The 22,612-nt window shown below is 41.4% G+C and overlaps 1 protein-coding gene across 2 annotated transcripts in view; it reads right to left on the bottom strand.

The window, feature by feature from the left end:
* Positions 1 to 22,612, bottom strand: part of LOC105484988 (acyl-CoA synthetase medium chain family member 3) — a 68,519-nt gene that overhangs the window by 42,315 nt on the left and 3,592 nt on the right. The window contains exons 2-3 of one of the 2 annotated variants that reach the window (XM_071084208.1): positions 21,586 to 21,712; positions 12,073 to 12,166 (exon numbers count right to left, since the gene is read on the bottom strand). In XM_071084208.1, coding sequence (XP_070940309.1) covers positions 12,073 to 12,093 — 21 coding nt within the window. In that variant the 5' untranslated portion in view covers positions 12,094 to 12,166; positions 21,586 to 21,712. Of the gene's footprint in view, positions 1 to 12,072; positions 12,167 to 21,585; positions 21,713 to 22,612 lie in introns of those variants that run through there. The other variant, XM_071084207.1, reaches the window with a different exon arrangement.

The following is a 22,612-nucleotide window of genomic DNA, read 5'->3' as shown; positions in this document are numbered from 1 at the left end:
CATGACAAAGCCTTTTTATGTCCGTGAAAGAAAAGGAAGAACTACAGGAGTCTTGGTACAAACACCAGGGTCATGGTATCAGCCTGTGGCATATTTGTCCAAGTGACTAGACCTGTTGACTACGGGATGGCCACCCTGTTTCAAGGCATTGGTAGCCACTGCCCTGTTAGTGGAAGATGCTCACAAGCTCACATTTGGACAAAGGTTGATAATTTGGGGGCCCCACATGGTCGTCACCCTGATGGAGCAGAGGGGCCATCACTGGCTTTCTAACCCTAGGATGTTAAGATATCAAGGACTTTTGTGTGAAAACCCCTAATAACCTTGGAGACTGTGAATACTCTAAATTCAGCCACACTGCTGCCAATAGAATGGGTGGAGCATGGAAAAGCCCCCATTGTGTGGCCCAGGGTATCGGTGTTGTGTGGAAATGGTGGGTGAGGTTTTCTCAAGCCAAAAAGACTTAAAGAACCAGCCCTTAAAAAATCCAGATGTTGAATACTTTACTGATGGAAGCAGCTTCATATCTGAAGGTGTCAGATGGGCTGGATATGCAGTGGTAACACTGAATTCAGTAGCGGAAGCCCGCCCTCTTCCAGTCGGAACTTCAGCCCAAAGAGCTGAGCTAATAGCTCTCACTAGAGCATTGCTCTTGGCCAAAGGAAAGTCAGTAAACATCTATACTGACTCCAGATATGCTTTTGCCACTTTGCATGCCCATGGAGCCACATATAAGGAAAGAGGATTATTAACTACTGAAGGACAGGAATCAAAAACAAAAAGGAAATAGAGCAGCTCTTAGAAGCTGTGTGGGCTCCAAAAGAACTAGCAGTTATCCATCGCAAAGGACATCAAACAGGAGGAGGTGACAAGGCTAGAGGAAACAGAAAGGTGGACAGAGAAGCCAAAAGAGCTGCAATGACAGAGGTAACTAAGAAGGAAGAGGAAACACTTACCATGTCCTTACTGGAGCTTTCCCTTACAGAACCCCCTAACTAATCCTCTAATGAAAAAGCTTGGTCTAAGTAGGAGAGTGGAAGTTGCCAGAAAGGAGGTTGGTGGCAGTTCTCAGATGGGAGGCTCACTATCCCAGAAGCAATAGCCCCCCAGTTCATAAAGCAGTTTCATCAAGGAACGCATGTGGGAAAAACTGCATTAGAGACTCTTGTAGGATGGCATTTCTATGTGCCGTGCCTAACTGCCATCACTCGAGCTGTTTGTGAGCAATGTTTAATTTGTGCCCAAAACAATTCATGTCAGGGGCAAACATGGCCCCTAGGAATTCAAGAAACTGGAGCTACAGCCTGTGAAAACCTGCCTGTGGACTCTACTGAGCTGCCTTGAGCCGGAGGCTACAGGTACATGCTACTGTTTGTCTGCACTTTCTCAGAGTGGGTTGAGGCATTTCCCACCAGGACAGAGAAAGCTCAGGAAGTAACCAGCATCTTACTAAAGGACATTATTCCTAGATTTGGACTGTCTCTAACTTTAGGATAACACAATGGCCTAGCATTTGTGGCAAAGGTGGTACAACAGCTAACGCAGATGTTAAAAATCAAATGGAAACTGCATACAGCTTATTGCCCACAGAGTTCTGGAAAAGCTGAAAGAATGAACCAGACACTCAACAGCTGTTAAAGAAGTTTTGCCAAGAAATTCATCTAAGGTGGGATCAGGTGCTGCCCATGGTCCTTCTCCGAGTCAGGTGCACCCCTACTAAATTAACACTATGAGCTAGTGTTCAACCGACCACCCCCAATCTTAACTCAGATAAAAGGGGATTTAAAATAAATTGGGGAATTGACCTTAAGAAGGCAAATGTAAGCCTTAGGTGAGACCATGCAGGAAACACAAGAGTGGGTAAGAGTAAGAATACCCGTTAGCCTCACAGATGCAGTACATCCCTTCCAACCTGGAGACTCTGTCTGGGTCAAACGACGGAATCCAACTACCTTAGGGCTTTTATGCGATGGTCCCCATGTTGTGATCTTGTCTACCCCCACTGCTGTTAAAGTTGCAGGTATCACACCTTGGGTTCATTATAGCTGGCTGAAACCAGCAGTGACCACAACTCAGGACCAGTGGACCAGTCAACAAAATGCAGCCACCCGACACAGTTGATCCTGCAGCGAAATCAAGCCACTGCTGACAAGAACAACTGCCCTGGTCTGACCACACCAGACGCTGGTCAGTCCGTCGACGGCTGAAGCTTAAGGAAACATCAAGCCCTGCTCTAGTCACACAACTGGAAACTGACTAGTCTACGCATGGCTGAAGCCTGAGGAAGTCAACAATAGATAAGTAAGTGTGGATTGAATTTACAAGCATAGTTATACTCTTACTTGTACTGATTATTTTACTGTCATGTTATCTTTGCAAATGCTCCCAAGCTTGTTGCCCAGAAGAGTGCCCATGCATAGTACAAGTTTAATCATATGAGTAACACTGAAGCCACTGACACTTTCACCTATGGTTATAAAAGGGGACCAGGATGGCTGCCATCCCTGTATGATAGAAGCCTGGTCTGGAAAAGGTGTGACTAAAACTCTGTTATACCAGACCTACTATGAGTGTACAGGGACTCATACAGGAACTTGTGTCTATAACCAGACTAGTTATTCAGTCTGGGATCCTGGAAACGGGCAGCCCCAAGTATGTTATGACCCAGAGTTCTTGCCCTATGACTTCTGGTATGAAGTCCAAACTGGCAAACCCCTAATGCCATCATATACAAACCCCACAGAAACCAGGGACAGTAAACTTGCAAACAAAACAGAAGTATTCCCTTACTTGCATAAAGGGCCTGTCTCCATATATTTTGATGCCTGCCAAGCTGCACATCTCAGTAAACTAAATAATATTGGGATGATCTGTAAAAATCTAGGACAAGAAAGAGTCAGCAGCAGAGCTGCCAAGGCCATAATAGGAGAGTCCAAAAAGGACGGCCCTGATTATGATAATCAGTGGACCACATATCAATTTAATCACCACCTATAGACAGGAAAGGTTGCTCTGTTTGCCAGCCAAGAGGTAAAGATAGGGTGCAAAACTGGAACATGGAACCCACTCAATCTGACAATACTAAAGCCAAATATGCCTTTGTGGACTGAAGGGCTTAAAGGGCTACTAACCTTTAATCAGGCAGATGCTCTCCTGGGACTTGGAATTCCTCTGGTCATCATCAAGAAAACCCAAAGGACCCAAGTTCAAGTTAGCCCGATGCAACAGTTTAGGTTTCATAAATCTTTCAACAAACACTTTAATCCTGAAGTATCAAAAATTCAAATTCCTCCTATATCAGCGGAAAATCTGTTTGCCCAGCTAGCCAAAAGTATTGCTAACAATTTAGGAGTTACTTCATGTTATGTATGTGGAGGTACTAATACGGGAGATCAGTGGCCCTGGGAAGCCAGATAATTGATGCCACAATTTTACCTTGCCCGAATTTGTTACAAAATTCAATGGAAATCCAAGTGTTTGGCTAATAAGGAATCCCATCAACAGAAAATACTGTATCGCCCATTGGGGCAAGGCCTTTCAGAACCAGGTAGGGGCAACAACTTGCTTGAGTCAACAATATTTTGAAAAATCTAAGAACAGAAGACAGTGGAGAAGCTTTATAGACAATTCCTCTGTGTCAGACTTTAATCCCTTTTTGCAGTTCCCAACACTAAATCACTCATGGTACCAATTAGATGCTCCAGCTGTTTGGAGAGCACCTGCAGGATTGGTTATACTGGATCTGTGGAACAAAGGCTTATCAGTTACTACTCAATAAATGCACAGGGGCATGTGTATTAGGAACAATAAGGCCATCCTTTTTCCTACTCCCACTGCAGCAAGGGGAAGATCTAAGCTATTCAGTCTATGATGAAGGCAGAAAAAGAGTCAGAAGAAATGTGTTTATAAAAATAAGTACTGTGGAAAAAAATAAATACTAACATTAAAAAGGACATTGAAATAGGGAGCTGGCAAGATAATGAACGGCCCCCTGAAAGAATTATCAAACACTATGGGCCGGCCACCTAGGCACAAGATGGGTCATGGGGATACAGTACTCCTATTTATATGTTAAACCGCATCATAAGGTTGCAAGAAGTTCTGGAAATTATAGTCAATGAAATAGCCCAAGCCTTAGACTTGCTAGCCATACAGGCGACCCAGATGAGAGATGCCATTTATCAGAACAGGTTAGCACTGGATTGTCTTTTAGCTGCAGAAGGAGGAGTTTGTGGAAAATGAATTTAACAAATTGCTGCTTACAAATTGATGACAATGGAAAAGCTATCATGGAAATCACTACCAGGATGCAGAAGTTAGCTCATGTTCCTGTCCAGACATGGTCTGGTTGGAACCCAAGTTCACTCTTTGGAGGATGTTTTTCATGGTTTGGAGACTTTAAAACTTTAATAATAGGCTTTGTAGCCATAATAGGTGGATGCCTACCACTTCCCTGTCTCCTGCCACTTCTCATCAGAAGCATCCAATCTACCATAGAAGCAATAGTAGACAGACATACCACCACCTGAATAATGGCTCTGCAAAAGTACCAACTGGTATCCCCAGATGAGTATGTACCCACTCAAGAAATAGCTAACTGTGGTGCTCTTTACTAATCTACATTTGTGTTGAGCACCAAAGGGGGGAAATTAAGAAGGAATTAATGAAATCAACTATAACCTAATAGTAGTAGTAATAGAAATTTTTAAATCCTCTTAAAGTTGCTGCGAAGTGCGACCCCCACCTTACACACTCAAGTTAAAAGAGAGTATTAACGGCCTGTCTTCTCTCTGTGGTCAGTGGACCTTATCTATACTCTCCAACTCCACATTCCTCAAAGTTTATTATAGGCCCATTGAGTTCCTGCTTACCTCCCTAGCATGGCTGCAGGATCACAAGACCGATAAGTTTAGGTTGCAAGACATATTTTTCTCAAGATGTAAGAAATGTTGTAATGCTTGATTAACTGCCTTCATTTCTCTCTTCTGTAACTTACTTCCCGCCTCACATGGTTCCTGCCTTAAGATGTTTAAAAGTAGGGAAAGCCCTTAGTTCGGGGCTCCAACTTTCTGGACATATGTCCGGCTGAGCCAGTGATCACCTTAATAAACTCTCCTGAACCTTTTTCGGTCTCTCCAGTCTTGGATTGTCCCGCAACCAAGGAAGATGATTTTCCTACAGAATGCAACTTTCCCCCACAAGAGATAGCTTTGCAGGGCTATTTCAAAATGTGTCAAAGAAATATATTTTGGGGTAAAAGACTTTGATTTTCTTCAGGGCCTGCTATCTATTATGTGATGCTGTACTGGAGTCATTTTAGAATTTGGATCCTATTGCTACAAAGAGTCTGTTTTGTCAGTTTTAAGATCTCTGTTTTAATGTTAATGTTGGTCGGTTGTGCTTGAACTCCAAAAAGGAAGAGAGTATAACGAGGCATGTCTGTCCCCCACACCCCCGTAGCTGCCCCTGCTGGCTTTCCATCATGGCCTGACTAATTTTTCAGATTTTCTTGGGTCCTCTTGCTCAAAAGGAGGGTCAATTCAGTCAGTCTGGGAGCTTAGAATTTTATTTTTGATTTACAAGTCCCAGGCAAGACTGCCCCCCACTTCAAGTGCCATAAGATTTGAGGTTGTAATCTGTACTTCTAACCCCTCTCCTTGAGTTCAATTAATTTGTTAGAACTACTTATAGAACAAAGGGCAACACTTACATCAACCCATTTATTATAAAGGATATTACAAAGGATACAGATAAACAGCCAGATTAAAGAGATGCATAGGGTGAGGTGTGGGAGAAGGGGCACAGAGCTTCCATGTCCTCGCCAGATGTTCTACCCTCCCAGAACTTCCTCATGTTCATCTACCCAGAAGCTCCCTGAACCCAGCCTTTTTATTTTATTTTATTTTATTTTATTTTTGAGACGGACTCTCGCTCTGTCGCCCAGGCTGGAGCGCAGTGGCGCAATCTCGGCTCACTGCGAGCTCCACCTCCCAGGTTTACAACATTCTCCTGGCTTAGCCTCCTGAGTAGCTGGGACTACAGGTGCCTGCCACTACACCTGGCTAATTGTTTTGTATTTTTAGTAGAGACAGGGTTTCACCGTGTGTTAGCCAAGATGGTCTCGATCTCCTGACCTAATGATCCACCTGCCTCAGCCTCCCAAAGTGCTGGGATTACAGGCATGAGCCACCACGCCCAGCCCCTTTTGGGTTTCTTAGAGGCTTCATTACACAGGCCTGATTGATTAAATCATTGGTCATTGGTAATCAACTCAACTTTCAGCTCCTCTTTTCTCCTATGAAGTAGGGGGATGGGGAGTGGCGTGGTGGTGGGGTGGGGGAGAAAGTCCTAACCCTCTAATCACAAGGTTGGTTCTCCTGGCAACCAGCCCCCATCCTGAACCCCTAACCCCTGGTCATCTCACTAGCATACAAAAAGGCACTTACCACTTCAGAAATTCCAAGTGTTTTAGCAGCTATGTACCAGGAAACTGGAATGAAGATGAAATATATATTTTACAGTATCATACCATCCACCAAGCTTTTGACTTCTCATTGAATTTTTTAGTTCTAATATTTTCATTTAGTTGTTCTTGATATCTTCTATTTTTTGCTGATTTTTTTTTTCATTTATTTCAAGCATACCTAATTGTTCACTGAAGCCTTTTTGTCAAGGCTACTTTAAAATCTTTGTCAGATAATTCTAACATTTCTGTCATCTCAGTGTTAGCATCTATCCATCATCTTTCTTCATTCATTTGAAACCTTCCTGGTTTTGGTATGAGGAGTGATTTTTAATTCAAACATGAACATTCTTGTAATAAGACTCCACACCTTATTTAAACCTTATGTTTTAGCTGGCTTTGACATTGCCCAGGTAGGGGAGAGGGGAGGGGCACTACCTCATTACTGCCAGGTGAATACAGATGTCTAGCTTCTTTACCCAGCTTTAGATGACACCTGAGTTGCAAGGAGCTTCCTGCTGTTGTTGGGTGGGGACTAGAGTTCCAGCTCCCCACATGGTCTCCACAGACACTGGCCTGTTCCCTGCTTGGCCTTCTCTCACACCGTCCCCAGCCTGTTAGGACCTTCATCACAGTAATTCCTCTGCCCCTCTAAAATCTTAAGTCCACTGACTTAAACACATCTCCTTCATACCTTTACTTACCTTCTGCCCAGCTTGGATTATCTGTGCCATTCAAATCCTTTGTACTGCTCTCCCTCCACCATACTCATGTGGGAAAACCCAGCTCTACGCAAAACTCCAGATAACTCTACTTATTTTGTGACACTTGAGAAGCTTAACATGGCTCTGGAGAAGTGCACATGGTATTTGTTGGTGGTCCTAAACTTAATGGTTACACTTATTATAAGATAGACTAAGGCACACTAAAAATTTAAAGCATACATGTGAGCAAACTGATTCATGAATCAGGCAGTTCCAAATGGGAAGTAATTCAGGGCTCTATTGCAGGGCACAAAGAGAGGGTGTTTATAGGGTGAATGTGGAAGCTGAGCAAAGAAATTACTTGATTGGTAAAAGTTTGAACAATTGCCTTATTTGGACTGTTCTGGTGGGAAGTTCAAGACAATATACTAAAGCCCAGTTGGCTGCCTGTGACTGGCTGAGCTTATATTTCATTTTCTTTTAAGTTCTGAGTTAGGCTTTAGTTTGCTTATGTGGGAACCCTGAGTATTGGAGCCACCTCAGTCTAATGGCCTCCTGTTTAATTATTTTAGCACACTTTAACTTCCTGACTGCAAAATATTCATGTGGGCCCTTCTCACCGTCTGACAGCCCCACTACATTTCTACAGTTGGAGATAACCATTTCACTCCTTCCCCCATTTCTTTAAACTAGTACCTCTCCTTCTCCTCTCTTATTTCACTGAGATTTATAAGTGAGAAAAGCCAGAAGACAATGTCCTTATTCCCCCTAACCAGATAACCAACCAGTACTCCTACAACTCTGCCCATACTTTCTGCATTAATTGTCCAAGGTCCTAGCTTGGGCCACCCTTTCCACTGTGGACTTGACACCATTCCCTCTCCCTTACTCCAGGATATTACTCCCTCAGCTATCCTTCCTCTCTCTTGCATCATCAAATTCTTTATTTTTCTCCCTTCCTTCTTTCCTTCCTTCCTTTCTCTTTCTTCTTCCTTTCTTCCTTTTCCCTTCCTTCCTTCCTTTCCTCCCCCTTCCTTCCTTTCCTCCTTCCTTCCTTCCTTTCTTTCTCTTTTTCTTTCTTTCTCTCCTTTCTTTCTTTCGTTCTTTCTTTCTCTTTCTTTCGTTCTTTCTTTTCTTTCTGTCTGCCTTTCTCTTTCTTTCTTTCTTTTTCTTTCTTCTCTTTTCATGTCTTTTTTGAATAAGAGTTGTAATAGAGAAACAAAGTCAGCCACAAATACATGGTAATATTTCCCATGTGAAAATAAAATTTCTTGGGCCATTTGTCTCCCTCCACCTCTTCATTCCTTGTCTCCTTTTTACAGCAAAATTTCTCAGAAATAGTTGTCTATATCTGCAGTTTTTACTTCTTTATTCTCTGTCTCTGTATCTGTATCTCTTCTCTCCGTCTTTCTTTTTCTTCCTTATTGTGGAAAATCCTTATGTATCTCTAAAAGATAAGGACTCTTAAAACCTAACCACAATACCATTTAACACCTGAAAAAGCCATACTAATCCTCTATTAATATAATTTTTAAAATTTCATGTGTTTCCAGATTCACTCTTTTTTTTTTTTTTTTTGACAGTCTCACTCTGTCACACAGGCTGGAGTGCAGTGGTGCAATCTTGGCTCACTGCAACCTCCGTCTCCTGGGTTTAAGCAATTTCTGTGCCTTAGCCTCCCAAGCAGCTGGGATTAGAGGCATGTGCCACCATGCCCAGCTAATTTTTGTATTTTTAGTAGAGACGGGGTTTCACCATGTTGGCTGGGCTGGTCTCAAACTCCTGACCTTAAGTGATCTGCCCGCCTTGGCTCCCAAAGTGCTGGGATTACAGGTATGAGCTATCCCACCCAGCCAGCCTTTTCCAGATTCAATTTTGTTTTACACATTTTTTTTTCAACTCAGTGTACAAACAAGGGCAACACATTGCATTTTATTGATATGTGTCTTAAGTTTTTAATCTATACATTCCATCTCTCTCTTCTTTTTCTTTGTAATTCATTGTAGAACATAGGGCATTGTCCTCTAAAGTTTCCCAAATTCAGTGTTGATTTTGCTAATTCAATGTGGTTGAGTTTAACATATTTTTCTGTCCCCTGTAGTTTCTATAAACTAATAGTTAAATCTAGAGGATACATCCATTTATAGCAAAAAGATTGCATAAATATCTTTGCAGAATTCTATTGCATCACATCTGGAGAATCATAATGTGTTGGCTCTCCTTTTGTGATGTTAAGGCATCACCTGATCCATTCATTATATTTCCAGAAGCTTTTCACCTAATGCAGCTATTGATAATTGTTATCTATATCTATTATTTCATGAGGATCTCCATTTTCTCTGGAAATAGATCAGGTTTTCTTCTCTAGCGCTCAACTTAAATCTAATCTCCTTCAACCCCTACCCAGTTTTAATCCCAGAGAGTAACCTAGTGCCACTGAGGCTTTATGTAAGAAGGATTCTGACATAAGTGATTGGAATAATTCTTATACTCAACTGTCTTAAGAAAAACTCTAATAAATAAATGTAGTTCCCAGCCAAGACCAGGCTTTTGAGAGAGTCTTCTAACATCATTTTCCTCAACTGTTTTCTTTTATCATGAGACAACCACAAGAAAAACAATGGCAAGGAACAGCAACTAGGGTTGGGACCATTCTTTACATGGAGTAGAAGTGAATTTTTTTTTGAGAGACAGAGTCTCACTATGTTGCCCAGGCTGGTCTTGAACCCCTGGGCTCAAGTGATACTCTGGCCTTGGCCTCCCAAAGTACTGAGATTACAGGCGTGAGCTACCACACCCGTCCAAGTAGAAGAGAATGACCACTTTTGGAATGTTTGCTGTATGCCAAGTGTTTTAGATAGCTCATATCATTTATTTCTCACAGCAGCTCTGTAAGCTAAGTAGTACTATATATCCATTTTTTTAAAATATGAGGAAACGAAGTCTAGTAGAGAGCAAACAACCTTGAAATAAGTCATAGTTTGAAAGTGACTCTGACAGAAGGTTAATGTCCTTTTGTTTTAATGTCAACTTGTTTGACTATACCTAGAATCAGTTTGGCTGGAGCAAAGATTTTGACAATGAACATGTCAATATATCCCTTAAATGTGATTTTTGCCTTCTTGTAAAACCCCCAAGGGAAGAGGAATGGAGAAGCCAAGGTGACATAACTGATGTGTAATGAAATCCTATCTTTCCATTCCTTTTCTTCCCAAGAGACCCTGGCTCCCACACAGACCAGCTCTGGTACAGCTAAGCAGAGGAAGAATGGCAGGGCTTCCAGAGCCCCACTGGCTCTAGTATCACTTGGCAGGGGGAGGATGAGGAGTGTTTCATGGAATTGGCATAATTTAGTCAAAATGGGGAAAAAAGGCACCTGGAATATTTTCCCAATTTCTCCTGGGTTTCTATCTATCATCAGCCAAGTTTGACTACATCTTTTCTTAAATGTAAAATAGCTTGAAGTTATGAATATTTTTTTCAAATACTTTAAACAACAATCAAAAAATCCTTTAAAAAGAAAAACATTTTAAAAAATAGTTCTACAGGGAAACAAGAAACAGGAAAAAGGACAAAGCTTTATAGAACTGTCAACTATTTTGTGAGTTACATACAGATAGAAGACCTTGAATTCTGTTTCATATACATTTTGTAAGGAAGGGGGAAGAGGTTCCTCATAGTGTTCTAGCAGAAATACAGAGGGCTGGCCACTGGTTCAGGACTTTCCACTGATTCTACCAAGAAAGTAACAGATCTAGACTTTCTATTAAAATCTGACACCAACTGGGCACAGTGGCTCACGCCTGTCATCCCAGCACTTTGTTAGACTGAGGCAGACGGATTTTGAGACCAGCCTGGCCAACATGGTGAAACCCTGATTCTAAAAATACAAAAATTAGCCAGACATGGTGATGTGAGCCTGTAATCCCAGCTACTTGGGTGGCTGATGTAGAAGAATTGCTTGAACCTGGGAGACAGAGGTTGCAGTGAGCCAAGATTGCACCACTGCACTCCAGCCTGGGCAACAGAGTAAGACTCTGTTTCCAAAAAAAAAAAAAAAAAAAATCTGACTCCAAAACTCATATTGTCTCTACTACATTATGAGGTCTCTTGCTCTCTTAATTTGTCTGAAGCACAGTGTTTATAATCTTATAAAGTTATAACAAGAATAGTGAAAACACTCTGAACAAACTCTGGATTCTCGGTGTATTAGTCAAGGTGTGCTAGGCTAGGCTGCAGAAATAAACAAATCTAAAGCTCAGAGGCTTAAGTCTGATGCAGAATTTTTTGATTAATGGGCTTTCCTAGGTGGCTGTCACTTTAAGTAGTAGACTCAGGATCCTTATATTCAGAGGCTCCACTCTCCCCTAAGCCTGAGTCCTGGTTGGATCCTCTGAAATCAGATAGCTGACAACAAACAAGAGAGAGAGGTGTTTGGGGGAAAAGGGATGCATTTGTGAAGGATCTCATGAATTTAGGCCTAGAAGTAGCATGTATCATTTCTGCCCACATTTCAATAGCCTCACCCTGACTTTCAGGAACCTGAGAAGTTAGCCTATCTGAGGACCCAGGAGAAAAGAGAAATACTTTGGTAAGCAACTACATCAGAAGTAGTACATCAAGAAATAACACTATATTAACATATAAAAATAATACATGCATATGGTTAAAATATAATAAATTTTATATAAAATAAAGAGTAGTCTCAAGGGAATAAGTGGGATAGATATATGTAACTAGTTTTCCAAGCAAGTCTTAACACTTTTTCCCCCAACTTTTGTTTTCTCCCTTTTTTATCCCTTAATGTAATGACCTTTTGGAATGATTCCACAATTTCACAATCACTTTGTTTTTAAAAGTCGGTCCACTCAAAAATTTAAATCTCAAACTCAATGTATGTTGTACCTGTTTGCCTCTCCCCAGCATAGGCTTGACCTGTACTTCTGGGGACGTGTGGTGGGCAGTTTGGTTGTCCACTCTTCTCCTCTGGCTCTGACACCTGGAATAGAGACACGTGGCCTTATTTATCACTGACACCTTTCCCTTCTCCTTCTTTTAAACTCTGGATCCTCCATTGTTGAGGGTAAGGAAACAAGATTAAAGTAAGAGGGCTTACTATGCTGGGTGTGACTTTCACCCTCTGTCTGTTGGGTCTACCTGGTCAAGCCCAGGCACCTTCTGAAGATCCATTTGATGTACCAGATATGCACATATACTTGCAACACTCTCTCTTATGCTTCAGGCCTCTCCTCTGGTGTCCTCCAACCCTGCTCTACTGTCTCTGCCTTGCCATTCATCTCTACTTCTCTTTCTGGCTCAGTTTCTCACTCAGTCAGGCAGAAGGGGATATCAACCAAGGAATGTGATGCCAGTCTCTTCTTAGAACCATCTCTCACCTTCACAGGGGATTCCCTTGGTATCCCTGACAGCAAAGGGGGTGAAAAAAATACTCTTTTCCATTTTCCCCGGCTTCTAATGTAAGCTGAGAAGCAGGATGGTGAGTCTGGGAAATTGGTCGGAGGTAGTGGGGCCAGTTGAGCTACCTTTTCACAAACCCGGAGAGAGGTGCTTTACTTAGTCCTTGTTGACAATTCTCTTTAGAATGCAAAAATCAGAGGTTTAGTGTCTCTTCATTCCTATCTTTGGGCTTTAGTTGGGAAATGTGGAAAAATAGTAGGTCTTACTAACGATCATTTTGATATATATATATAGGATTAAAATATAACACACACATATATAAATCTGTGTGTATATATGTGTACATAGATATATAGATATTCCCCTTTAAAACATAAATTAGTTCATATTACACATACCTCACTTTGAAAATCTTTTTTCTTTTTTTTGGAGATGGAGTTTCGCTCTTGTTGGCCAGGCTAGAGTGCAATGGTGCGATTATGGCTCATTGCAACCTCCACCTCCTGGGTTCAAACGATTCTTCTGCTTCAGCCTTCTGAGTAGCTGGGGTTACAAGTGCCCACAACCACACCTGGCTGATTTTTGTATTTTTAGTAGCGATGGGATTTCACCATGTTGGCCAGGTTGGTCTCAAACTCCTGACCTCAAGTGATCTGTCTGCCTCGGCCTCCCAAAGTGCTAGGATTACAGGTGTGAGCCACTGTGCCTGGCCAGATCTTTTCATATTAACATGTTTAGATATAATAGGGTATCTCTGGGGTACTGAGAACCAGCAAGAAGTGGCTAGAAACACATCAAAGCAAACTGACCAACACAAAAAGCCTGAGTCTCAACCTCAACTCTTTTTTGCTAAAAATTATCTCTACCAAACCTTCCAATTAGCAACAGCTACAACAAAACAGCAGCAGTGAACACTTATTGAATATCTATATGTGCGACTGACACCAATATTTTATTCAATACTCACAATAACCTTTAAGATATATACTGTGGCTATTCTCATTTTACTGATGAGAAACATGAGGATTAGAACAATTAACTTGCCCAAGGTCACAGAACTACAATGTGGTGGACTTAGTATTTCAACTCAGGATGGTGTGACCCCTAAAATATATTCTTAATCAATTTGTCTTTGTTCATCTATACATTGAATGCTATACTCTCACTGAGGATGTGGCTTCCCTTCAATTTTTCATTTAAATATAAATTATTCAACCTGAGTATTCATGTAGATAATTCTTACTGAGGCCTCATTTGTACTAAAGAACCTATGAACTCCAGTTACCCTAGACTCTTTGTTTGTTTATTTATTTATCTATTTATATATTTTTTCAAGACATGGTCTAATTTTGTTCCCCCAGGCTGGAGTACAGTGGTGAGCTCATGGCTTACTGCAACCTTGACCTCCTGGGCTCAAACGATCCTCCCACCTCAGCCCCCCAAGTAGCTGGGACCACAGGTATGCACCGCCACACCTAACTTTTGTACTTTTTGTAAAGATGGGGCTTCACCATGTTGCCCAGGCTAGTCTGGAACTCCTGAGCTCAAGCGAGCCACCTGCCTTGGCTGCCCAAAGTGCTAGGATTACAGGCATGAGCCATCATGCCCAGCTAGACTCTTCAATGTACACTATACCTACCCTGAAATTTATATTTCTTACACTAGTGTTTTACTCAAGTCTAGCGTTCTGCATTGGTAGAATATGCAGTCCATAGTATGATTTGAGTGGTAAATAGAATTATCTTTCTCTAACTTATTAAACTGAGATGCCACCATTGGTGATTCAGTCTTTGGAGCATTGACTAAAGTGAAAGTAAGAAGCAGGCAGATGATCTAAAAGGGCTCAAATAAGTAAACTAAATAATAAAACTGTTGCAGGAATTAAGGGACAGGAGAGACCAATGGGTGGGACAGGAGGATTTTATTAGGTGAGCACCAGCCCAGAGGATTAACATCCAAAGGCCGAGCCCCAAACAAAGACAGGGCTTCACTTTTATACATGCATTTGAAAGGAGGTTGGTCAACTTCATGGTGTGAAACCTGTAGGGTGGGCAAGCAAGCTTACAGAAGCAGAACAAAGGCAGTTTGTTAAACAGTGACAGGTTTTGCAACTCAAGCATATCTTGTGACCTTGCTGTGCTGTACAGAAGGGAAAAACAGGAACTTATAAAATTTTGCAAAATAATTATGAGAATGATAAGGGGGAAGGGGGAAGCTGAAAGAGAAGAAAAACTTGCTTTTCTCATCCCTGCTCTGGGATGGGAGGGAGAGGCTCTGGAACCCATCCCTTGAGGGCCCTGGCTCTGCAGATAGTGTTATCAAAGCCCTTCCAGAGCCCTGCCTATCGCTGGTCTTGGAGTGAGTCAGCCTCCAAAAAAACTTGTTTTTTTCTTATATCTCCTGCTTCAAAACAATTACTTTGGAACATAGATTTTTCAACCAAATCTCAAAGGAGTGGGCAGGAAGTACCCACAAAACACCAGGAAAAGTTTAAGAAGAAAGACTTGTATGTATAGAGTATAAAATTGAAGGAGAAAATTGGAGGGAAAGAGATTCATTGACTTTTGCCCTTAAGAACATAGGCCCTCAAAATGCCAAGTTTGCCATAGAGAAACATATCTGTCAAAACTTGGAACCAGGCACTGGTGGGATGAGATTAATTAGAGGTGATGGGGATCAGTATAGGACACCCAGCAGGGCTGAGTAGGTACAAAGGCCAGGCCAAATGTGACTCCTCTAGGGACAGACTCAAGTTCACATGGGTTTAAAATTGGGTTCCAGCCTGGGAGATGAGGCTGTTGGGTGAGTTTCTCACACAGAGTGTGAGTGTGATGAAAGCACAAGTGTGACAAGTGCTGCCAGTGAGGCTACAAAGCTAGTGAAAGGTGGGATGTCATTCAATCAAATGTGAGGCAGAAACCAGCTGGCAAAGGTAAAGCATGCAAGTCTTACGCATTTTATGTTATTTTACTTTACACTATATATATTTTTATTTATTTATTTTTATTTTACTTTAAGTTCTAGGGTACATGTACACAATGTGCAGGTTTGTTACATATGTATACATGTGCCATGTTGGTGTGTTGCACCCATTAACTCGTCATTTACATTAGGTATATCTCCTAATGCTATCCCTGCCCTCCCCCACACCCCACGACAGGCCCCGGTGTGTGATGTTCCCCACCCTGTGTCCAAGTGCTCTCATTGTTCAATTCCCACCTAAGAGTGAGAACATGCGGTGTTTGGTTTCTGTCCTTGCAATAGTTTGCTGAGAATGATGGTTTCCAGTTTTATCCATGTCCCTACAAAGGACATGAACTCATCCTTTTTTATAGCTGCATAGTATTCCATGGTGTATATGTGCCACATTTTCTTAATCCAGTCTATCATTGATGGACATTTAGGTTGGTTCCAAGTCTTTGCTATTGTGAATAGTGCCGCAATAAACATACTTGTGCATGTGTCTTTATAGCAGCATGATTTATAATCCTTTGGGTACATACCTAGTAATGGGATGGCTGGGTCAAATGGTATTTCTAGTTCTAGATCCTTGAGGAATCACCACAGTCTTCCACAATGGTTGAACAAGTTTACAGTCCCACCAACAGTGTAAAAGTGTTCCTATCGCTCCATATCCTCACCAGCACCTGTTGTTCCCTGACTTTTTAATGATCGCCATTCTAATTGGTGTGAGATGGTTCTCATTGCAGTTTTGATTTGCGTTTCTCTGATGGCCAGTGATGATGAGCATTTGTTCATTTGTCTATTGGCTGCACAGATGTCTTCTTTTGAGAAGTGTCTGTTCATATCCTTTGCCCACTTTTTGATGGGGTTGTTTTTTTCTTGTAAATTTGTTTGAGTTTTTTGTAGATTCTGGATATTGGCCCTTTGTCAGATGAGTAGATTACAAAAATTTTCTCCCATTCTGTAGGTTGTCTGTTCACTCTGCTGGTAGTTTCCTTTGCTGTGCAGAAGCTCTTTAGTTTAATTAGATACCATTGTCAATTTTGGCTTTTGTTGCCATTGCTTTTGGTGTTTTAGACATGAAGTCCTTGCCCATGCCTATGTCCTGAATGGTATTGCCTAGGTTTTCTTCTAGGGTTTTTATGGTTTTAGGTCTAACATTTAAGTCTTTAAAACCATCTTGAATTACTTTTTGTATAAGGTGTAAGGAAGGGATCCAGTTTCAGCTTTTCTGAAATAGCTAGCCAGTTTTCCAAGCACTATTTATTAAATAGGGAATCCTTTCCTCATTTCTTGTTTTTGTCAGGTTTGTCAAAGATTGGATGGTTGTAAATGTGTGGTGTTATTACTGAGGGCTCTGTTCTGTTCCATTGGTCTATATCTCTGTTTTGGTACCAGTACCATGCTGTTTTGATTACTGTAGCCTTGTAAAATAGTTTGAAGTCAGGTAGCGTGATGCCTCCAGCTTTGTTCTATTTTCTTAGGATTGTCTTGGCAATGCGGGCTCTTTTTTGGTTCCATATGAACTTTAAAGTATTTTTTTCCAATTCTGTAAAGAAAGTCATTGGTAGCTTAATGCAGATGGCATTCAATCTATAAATTACCTTGGATGGTATGGCCATTTTCACGATATTGATTCTTCCTATCCAGGAGCATGGAATATTCTTCCATTTGTTTGTGTCCTCTTTTATTTCGTTGAGCAGTGGTTTGTGGTTCTCCTTGAAGAGGTCCTTCACATCCCTTGTAAGTTGAATTCCTAGGTATTTTACTCTCTCTGAAGCAATTGTGAATGGCAGTTCACTCATGATTTAGCTATTTGTCTGTTATTGGTGTATAAGAATGCTTGTGATTTCTGCACATTGATTTTGTATCCTGAGACTTTGCTGAAGTTGCTTATCAGCTTAAGGAGATTTTGGGATGAGACAATGGGGTTTTCTAAATATACAATCATGTCATCTGCAAACAGGGACAGTTTGACTTCCTCTTTTGCTAATTGAATACCCTGCATTTCTTTCTCCTGCCTGATTGCCCTGACCAGAACTTCCAACACTATGTTGAATAGGAGTGATGAGAGAGGGCATCCCTGTCTTGTGCCAGTTTACGAAGGCAATGCTTCCAGTTTTTGCCCATTCAGTATGATATTGGCTGTGGGTCTGTCATAAATAGCTCTTATTATTTTGAGATATGTTCCATCAATACCGAATTTATTGAGAGTTTTTAGCATGAAGAACTGTTGAATTTTGTCAAAGGCCTTTTCTGCATCTATTGAGATAATCATGTGGTTTTTGTCTTTGGTTCTGTTTATATGCTGGATTACATTTATTGATTTGTGTATGTTGAACCAGCCTTGCATCCCAGGGATGAAGCCCACTTGATTATGGTGGACAAGCTTTTTGATGTGCTGCTGGATTCAGTTTGCCAGTATTTTATTGAGGATTTTTGCATCGATGTTCATCAGGGATATTGGTCTAAAATTCTCTTTTTTTGTTGTGTCTCTGCCAGGCTTTGGTATCAGGATTATGCTGGCTTCATAAAATGAGTTAGGGAGGATTCCCTCTTTTTCTGTTGGTTGGAATAGTTTCAGAAGGAATGGTACCAGCTCCTCCTTGTACCTCTGGTAGATTTCGGCTGTGAATCTGTCTGGTCCTGGACTTTTTTTGGTTGGTAGGCTATTAATTATTGCCTCAATTTCAGAGACTGTTATTGGTCTATTCAGGGATTCAACTTCTTCCCGGTTTAGTCTTGGGAGGGTGTATGTGTCCAGGAATTTATCCATTTCTTCTAGATTTTCTAGTTTATATGTGTAGAGGTGTTTATAGTATTATCTGATGGTAGTTTGTATTTCTGTGGGATCAGTGGTGATATCCCCTTTATAATTTTTTTATTGCGTCTATTTGATTCTTCTCTCTTTTCTTCTTTATTAGTCTTGCTAGCAGTATATCAATTTTGTTAATCTTTTCAAAAAACCAGCCCCTGGATTCATTGATTTTTTGAAGGGATTTTGTGTCTCTATCTCCTTCAGTTCTGCTCCGATCTTAGTTATTTCTTGCCTTCTGCTAGCTTTGAATGTGTTCACTCTTACTTCTCTAGTTCTTTTAATTGTGATGTTAGGGTGTCAATTTTAGATCTTTCCTGTTTTCTCTTGTGGGCATTTAGTGGTATAAGTTTCCCTCTACACACTGCTTTAAATGTGTCCCAGAGATTCTGGTATATTGTGTCTTTGTTCTCATTGGTTTCAAAGAACATCTTTATTTCTGCCTTCATTTCGTTATTTACCCAGTAGTCATTCAGGTTGTTCAGTTTCCATGTAGTTGAGTGGTTTTGAGTGAGTTTCTTAATCCTGAGTTCTGGTTTGACTGCACTGTGGTCTGAGAGACAGTTTGGTATAATTTCTGTTTTTTTACATTTGTTGAGGAGTACTTTACTTCCAACTATGTGGTCAATTTTGGAATAAGTGAGATGTGGTGCTCAGAAGAATGTATATTCTGTTGATTTGGGGTGGAGAGTTCTCTAGATGCCTATTAAGTCCACTTGGTGCAGAGCTGAGTTCACTTCCTGGATATCCTTGTTAACTTTCTGTCTCATTGATCTAATGTTGACAGTGGGGTGTAAAAGTCTCTCATTATTATTGTGTGGGCATCTAAGTCTCTTTGTACATCTCTAAGGACTTGCTTTATGAATCTGGTTGCTCCTGTATTGGGTACATATATATTTAGGATAGTTAGCTGCTCTTGTTTAATTGATCCCAATACCATTATGTAATGGCCTTCTTTGTCTCTTTTCATCTTTGTTGGTTTAAAGTCTGTTTTATCAGAGACCAGGATTGCAACCCCTGACTTTTTTTGTTTTCCATTTGTTTGGTAGATTTTCCTCCATCCCTTTATTTTGAGCCTATGTATGTCTCTGCACGTGAGATGGGTCTCCTGAATACAGCACACTGATGGGTCTTGACTCTATCCAATTTGCCATTCTGTGTCTTTTAATTGTAGCATTTAGCCCATTTACATTTAAGGTTAATATTGTTATGTGTGAATTTGATCCTGTCATTATGATGTTAGCTGGTTATTTTGCTCATTAGTTGATGCAGTTTCTTCCTAGCATCGATGGTCTTTATAATTTGGCATGTTTTTGCAGTGGCTGGTACCGGTTGTTCCTTTCCATGTTTAGTGCTTCCTTCAGGAGTTCGTGCAGGGCAGGCCTGGTGGTGACAAAATCTCTCAGCATTTGCTTGTTGGTAAAGGATTTTATTTCTCCTTCACTTAGTTTGGCTGATATGAAATTCTGGGTTGAAAATTATTTTCTTTAAGAATGTTGAATATTGGCCCCCATTCTCTTCTGGCTTGTAGAGTTTCCGCCGAGAGATCCGCTATTAGTCTGATGGGCTTCCCTGAAACCTGACCTTTCTCTCTGGCTGCCCTTAACATATTTCCTTCATTTCAACTTTGGTGAATCTGACAATTATGTGTCTCGGAGTTTCTCTTCTCGAGGAGTATCTTTGTGGCATTCTCTACATTTCCTGAATTTGAATGTTGGCCTGCCTTGCTAGGTTGGGGAAGTTCTCCTGGATAATATCTTGCAGAGTGTTTTCCAACTTGGTCCCATTCTCCCCATCACTTTTGGGTACACCAAACAAACATAGACTTGGTCTTTTCACATAGTCCCATACTTCTTGGAGGCTTTGTTCATTTCTTTTTAGTCTTTTTTCTCTAAACTTCTCTTCTCACTTCATTTCATTCATTTGATTTTCAATCACTGATACCCTTTCTTCCAGTTGATCGAATCGGCTACTGAAGCTTGTGCATTTGTCATGTAGTTCTCTTGCCATAGTTTTCAGCTCTATCAGGTCATTTAAAGACTTCTCTACACTGGTTATTCTAGTTAACCATTCATCTAATATTTTTTCACGGTTTTTAGCTTCTTTGCAATGGGTTCGAACTTCCTCCTTTAGCTCGGAGAAGTTTGATTGTCTGAAGCCTTTTTCTCTTCATGTAAAAGCCATTCTCCATCCTTCTTTATTCCATTGCTGGCAAGGAGCTGTGTTCCTTTGGAGGGGGAGAGGCACTCTGATTTTTAGAATTTTCAGATTTTCTGCTCTGTTTTTTCCCCATCTTTGTGGTTTTATCTACCTTTGGTCTTTGATGATGGTGATGTACAGATGGGCTTTGGTGTGGATGTCCTTTCTGTTTGTTAGTTTTCCTTCTAACAGTCAGGACCCTCAGCTGCAGGTCTGTTGGAGTTTGCTGGAGGTCCACTCCAGACCCTGTTTGCCTGGGTATCAGCAGCAGAGGCTGCAGAACAGCGAATATTGCTGAACAGCAAATATTGCTGCCTGATCATTCCTCTGGAAGCTTCGTCTCAGAGGAGTACCTGGCCATGTGAGGTGTCAGTCTGCCCATGCTGGGGGGTGCCTACCAGTTAGGCTATTTGGGGGTTAGGGACCCACTTCAGGAGTCAGTCTGCCCATTCTCAGATCTAAACTCCATGCTGAGAGAACCACTACTCTCTTCAAAGCTGTCAGACAGGGACATTTAAGTCTGCAGAGGTTTCTGCTGCCTTTTGTTTGGCTATGCCCTGCCCCCAGAGGTGGAGGCTACAGAGGCAGGCAGGCCTCCTTGAGCTGCAATGGGCTCCACCCAGTTGGAGCTTCCAGGCTGCTCTGTTTACCTACTCAAGTCTCAGCAATGGCGGGTGCCCCTCCCCCAGCCTTGCTGCCATCTTGCAGTTCTATCTCAGACTGCTGTGCTAGCAATGAGTGAGGCTCCGTGGATGTTGGACCCTCTGATCCAGGTGCGGGATATAATCTCCTGGTGTGCCATTTGCTAAGACCATTGAAAAAGCACAGTATTAGGGTAGGAGTGACCCAATTTTCCAGTTGCCATCTGTCACAGCTTCCCTTGGCTAGGAAAGGGAATTCCCTGACCCCTTGCACTTCCCAGGTGTGGTGATGCCTTGCCCTGCTTTGGCTCACACTTGGTGGGCTGCACCTACTGTCCTGCACCCACTGTCCCACAAGCCCCAGTGAGATGAACACGGTACCTCAGTTGGAAATGCAGAAATCACCCATCTTCTGCGTCGCTCACGCTGGGAGCTGTAGACTGGAGCTGTTCCTATTTGGTCATCTACACTATGTACATTTTTAAATTCCCTTTTCCACAGAGGAAGTCTATAGAAAAATAAAATAAAGTCCCTTTTAGTCTCCCAAGTAAAAGGATTCAACAGCTTTTAGTAAGCCAAAAATATAAAAGAACCATTAAATTAGAGAATAATAGACAAATAATGAGGTTAGCTGATCAGACTGAAGGATGGACACTTACACTGAAAAAAAAAAAAAAAGGCTTCCATGAGTCATGACTGAGTCTGAAAGCAGTTATTTTTAAGCACACGTTGACTGAACAGTGGCTGAGAGCTAAGCACTTGTCATGCCTGATCTTACTGGATTTTCCTAATAACCCATGATGTGAGTATTATTATTTCCATTATTGTTATTATTTTTAAATCTAACAGGGAACCTAAAACTTGGCTTGGGTAACTTACTCAGAGTTTCACAGCCAGGTCATGGCCAAAGCAGAATTTGAACTTGGTTTGACTTTAGAACCTGGGCTCTTAATCATACATGATACCTACTCTGAAGGCAACAGATATTGGGAATCAAGTCAGAAGGAGACTGGGATTCAGTGCCAGGATATCCATTCCCTAAAGATGCTGGGTAACAAGAGAATAAGGCAGGAAGTGTGGATGGGGAGCAAGGTCAGAACAGGAGGAGTGTCTAAGAGCATCTCCTACCTGGATTCTGTACTGAACTTCAGGGACAGTAACTTTGAAGGTTAGGAAGAGAAAGGGAAAGGGAATCTAGAATATGTCACACCATTCCCCCCTTGCTTGGCTATGAGGCCTTCTGAATATCTGAAGCAAATAGGTTAATTAAAACAAAATGTAACTTCCTCAGATCACCTTCATCTACTCTACATGGTGCCACAAGGTGCCAAGTGGTCTCTTCTTATTTATTTATTTATTTATTTAGAGACAGAGTCTCGCTATTTCGCCCAGGCTGGAGTGCAGTGGC

This window comes from Macaca nemestrina, chromosome 18 (genome assembly GCF_043159975.1).
Source record: "Macaca nemestrina isolate mMacNem1 chromosome 18, mMacNem.hap1, whole genome shotgun sequence".
In the NCBI taxonomy this organism is placed as follows: Eukaryota; Metazoa; Chordata; class Mammalia; order Primates; family Cercopithecidae; genus Macaca; species Macaca nemestrina.
This window is presented reverse-complemented; position numbering and strand designations above follow the sequence as displayed.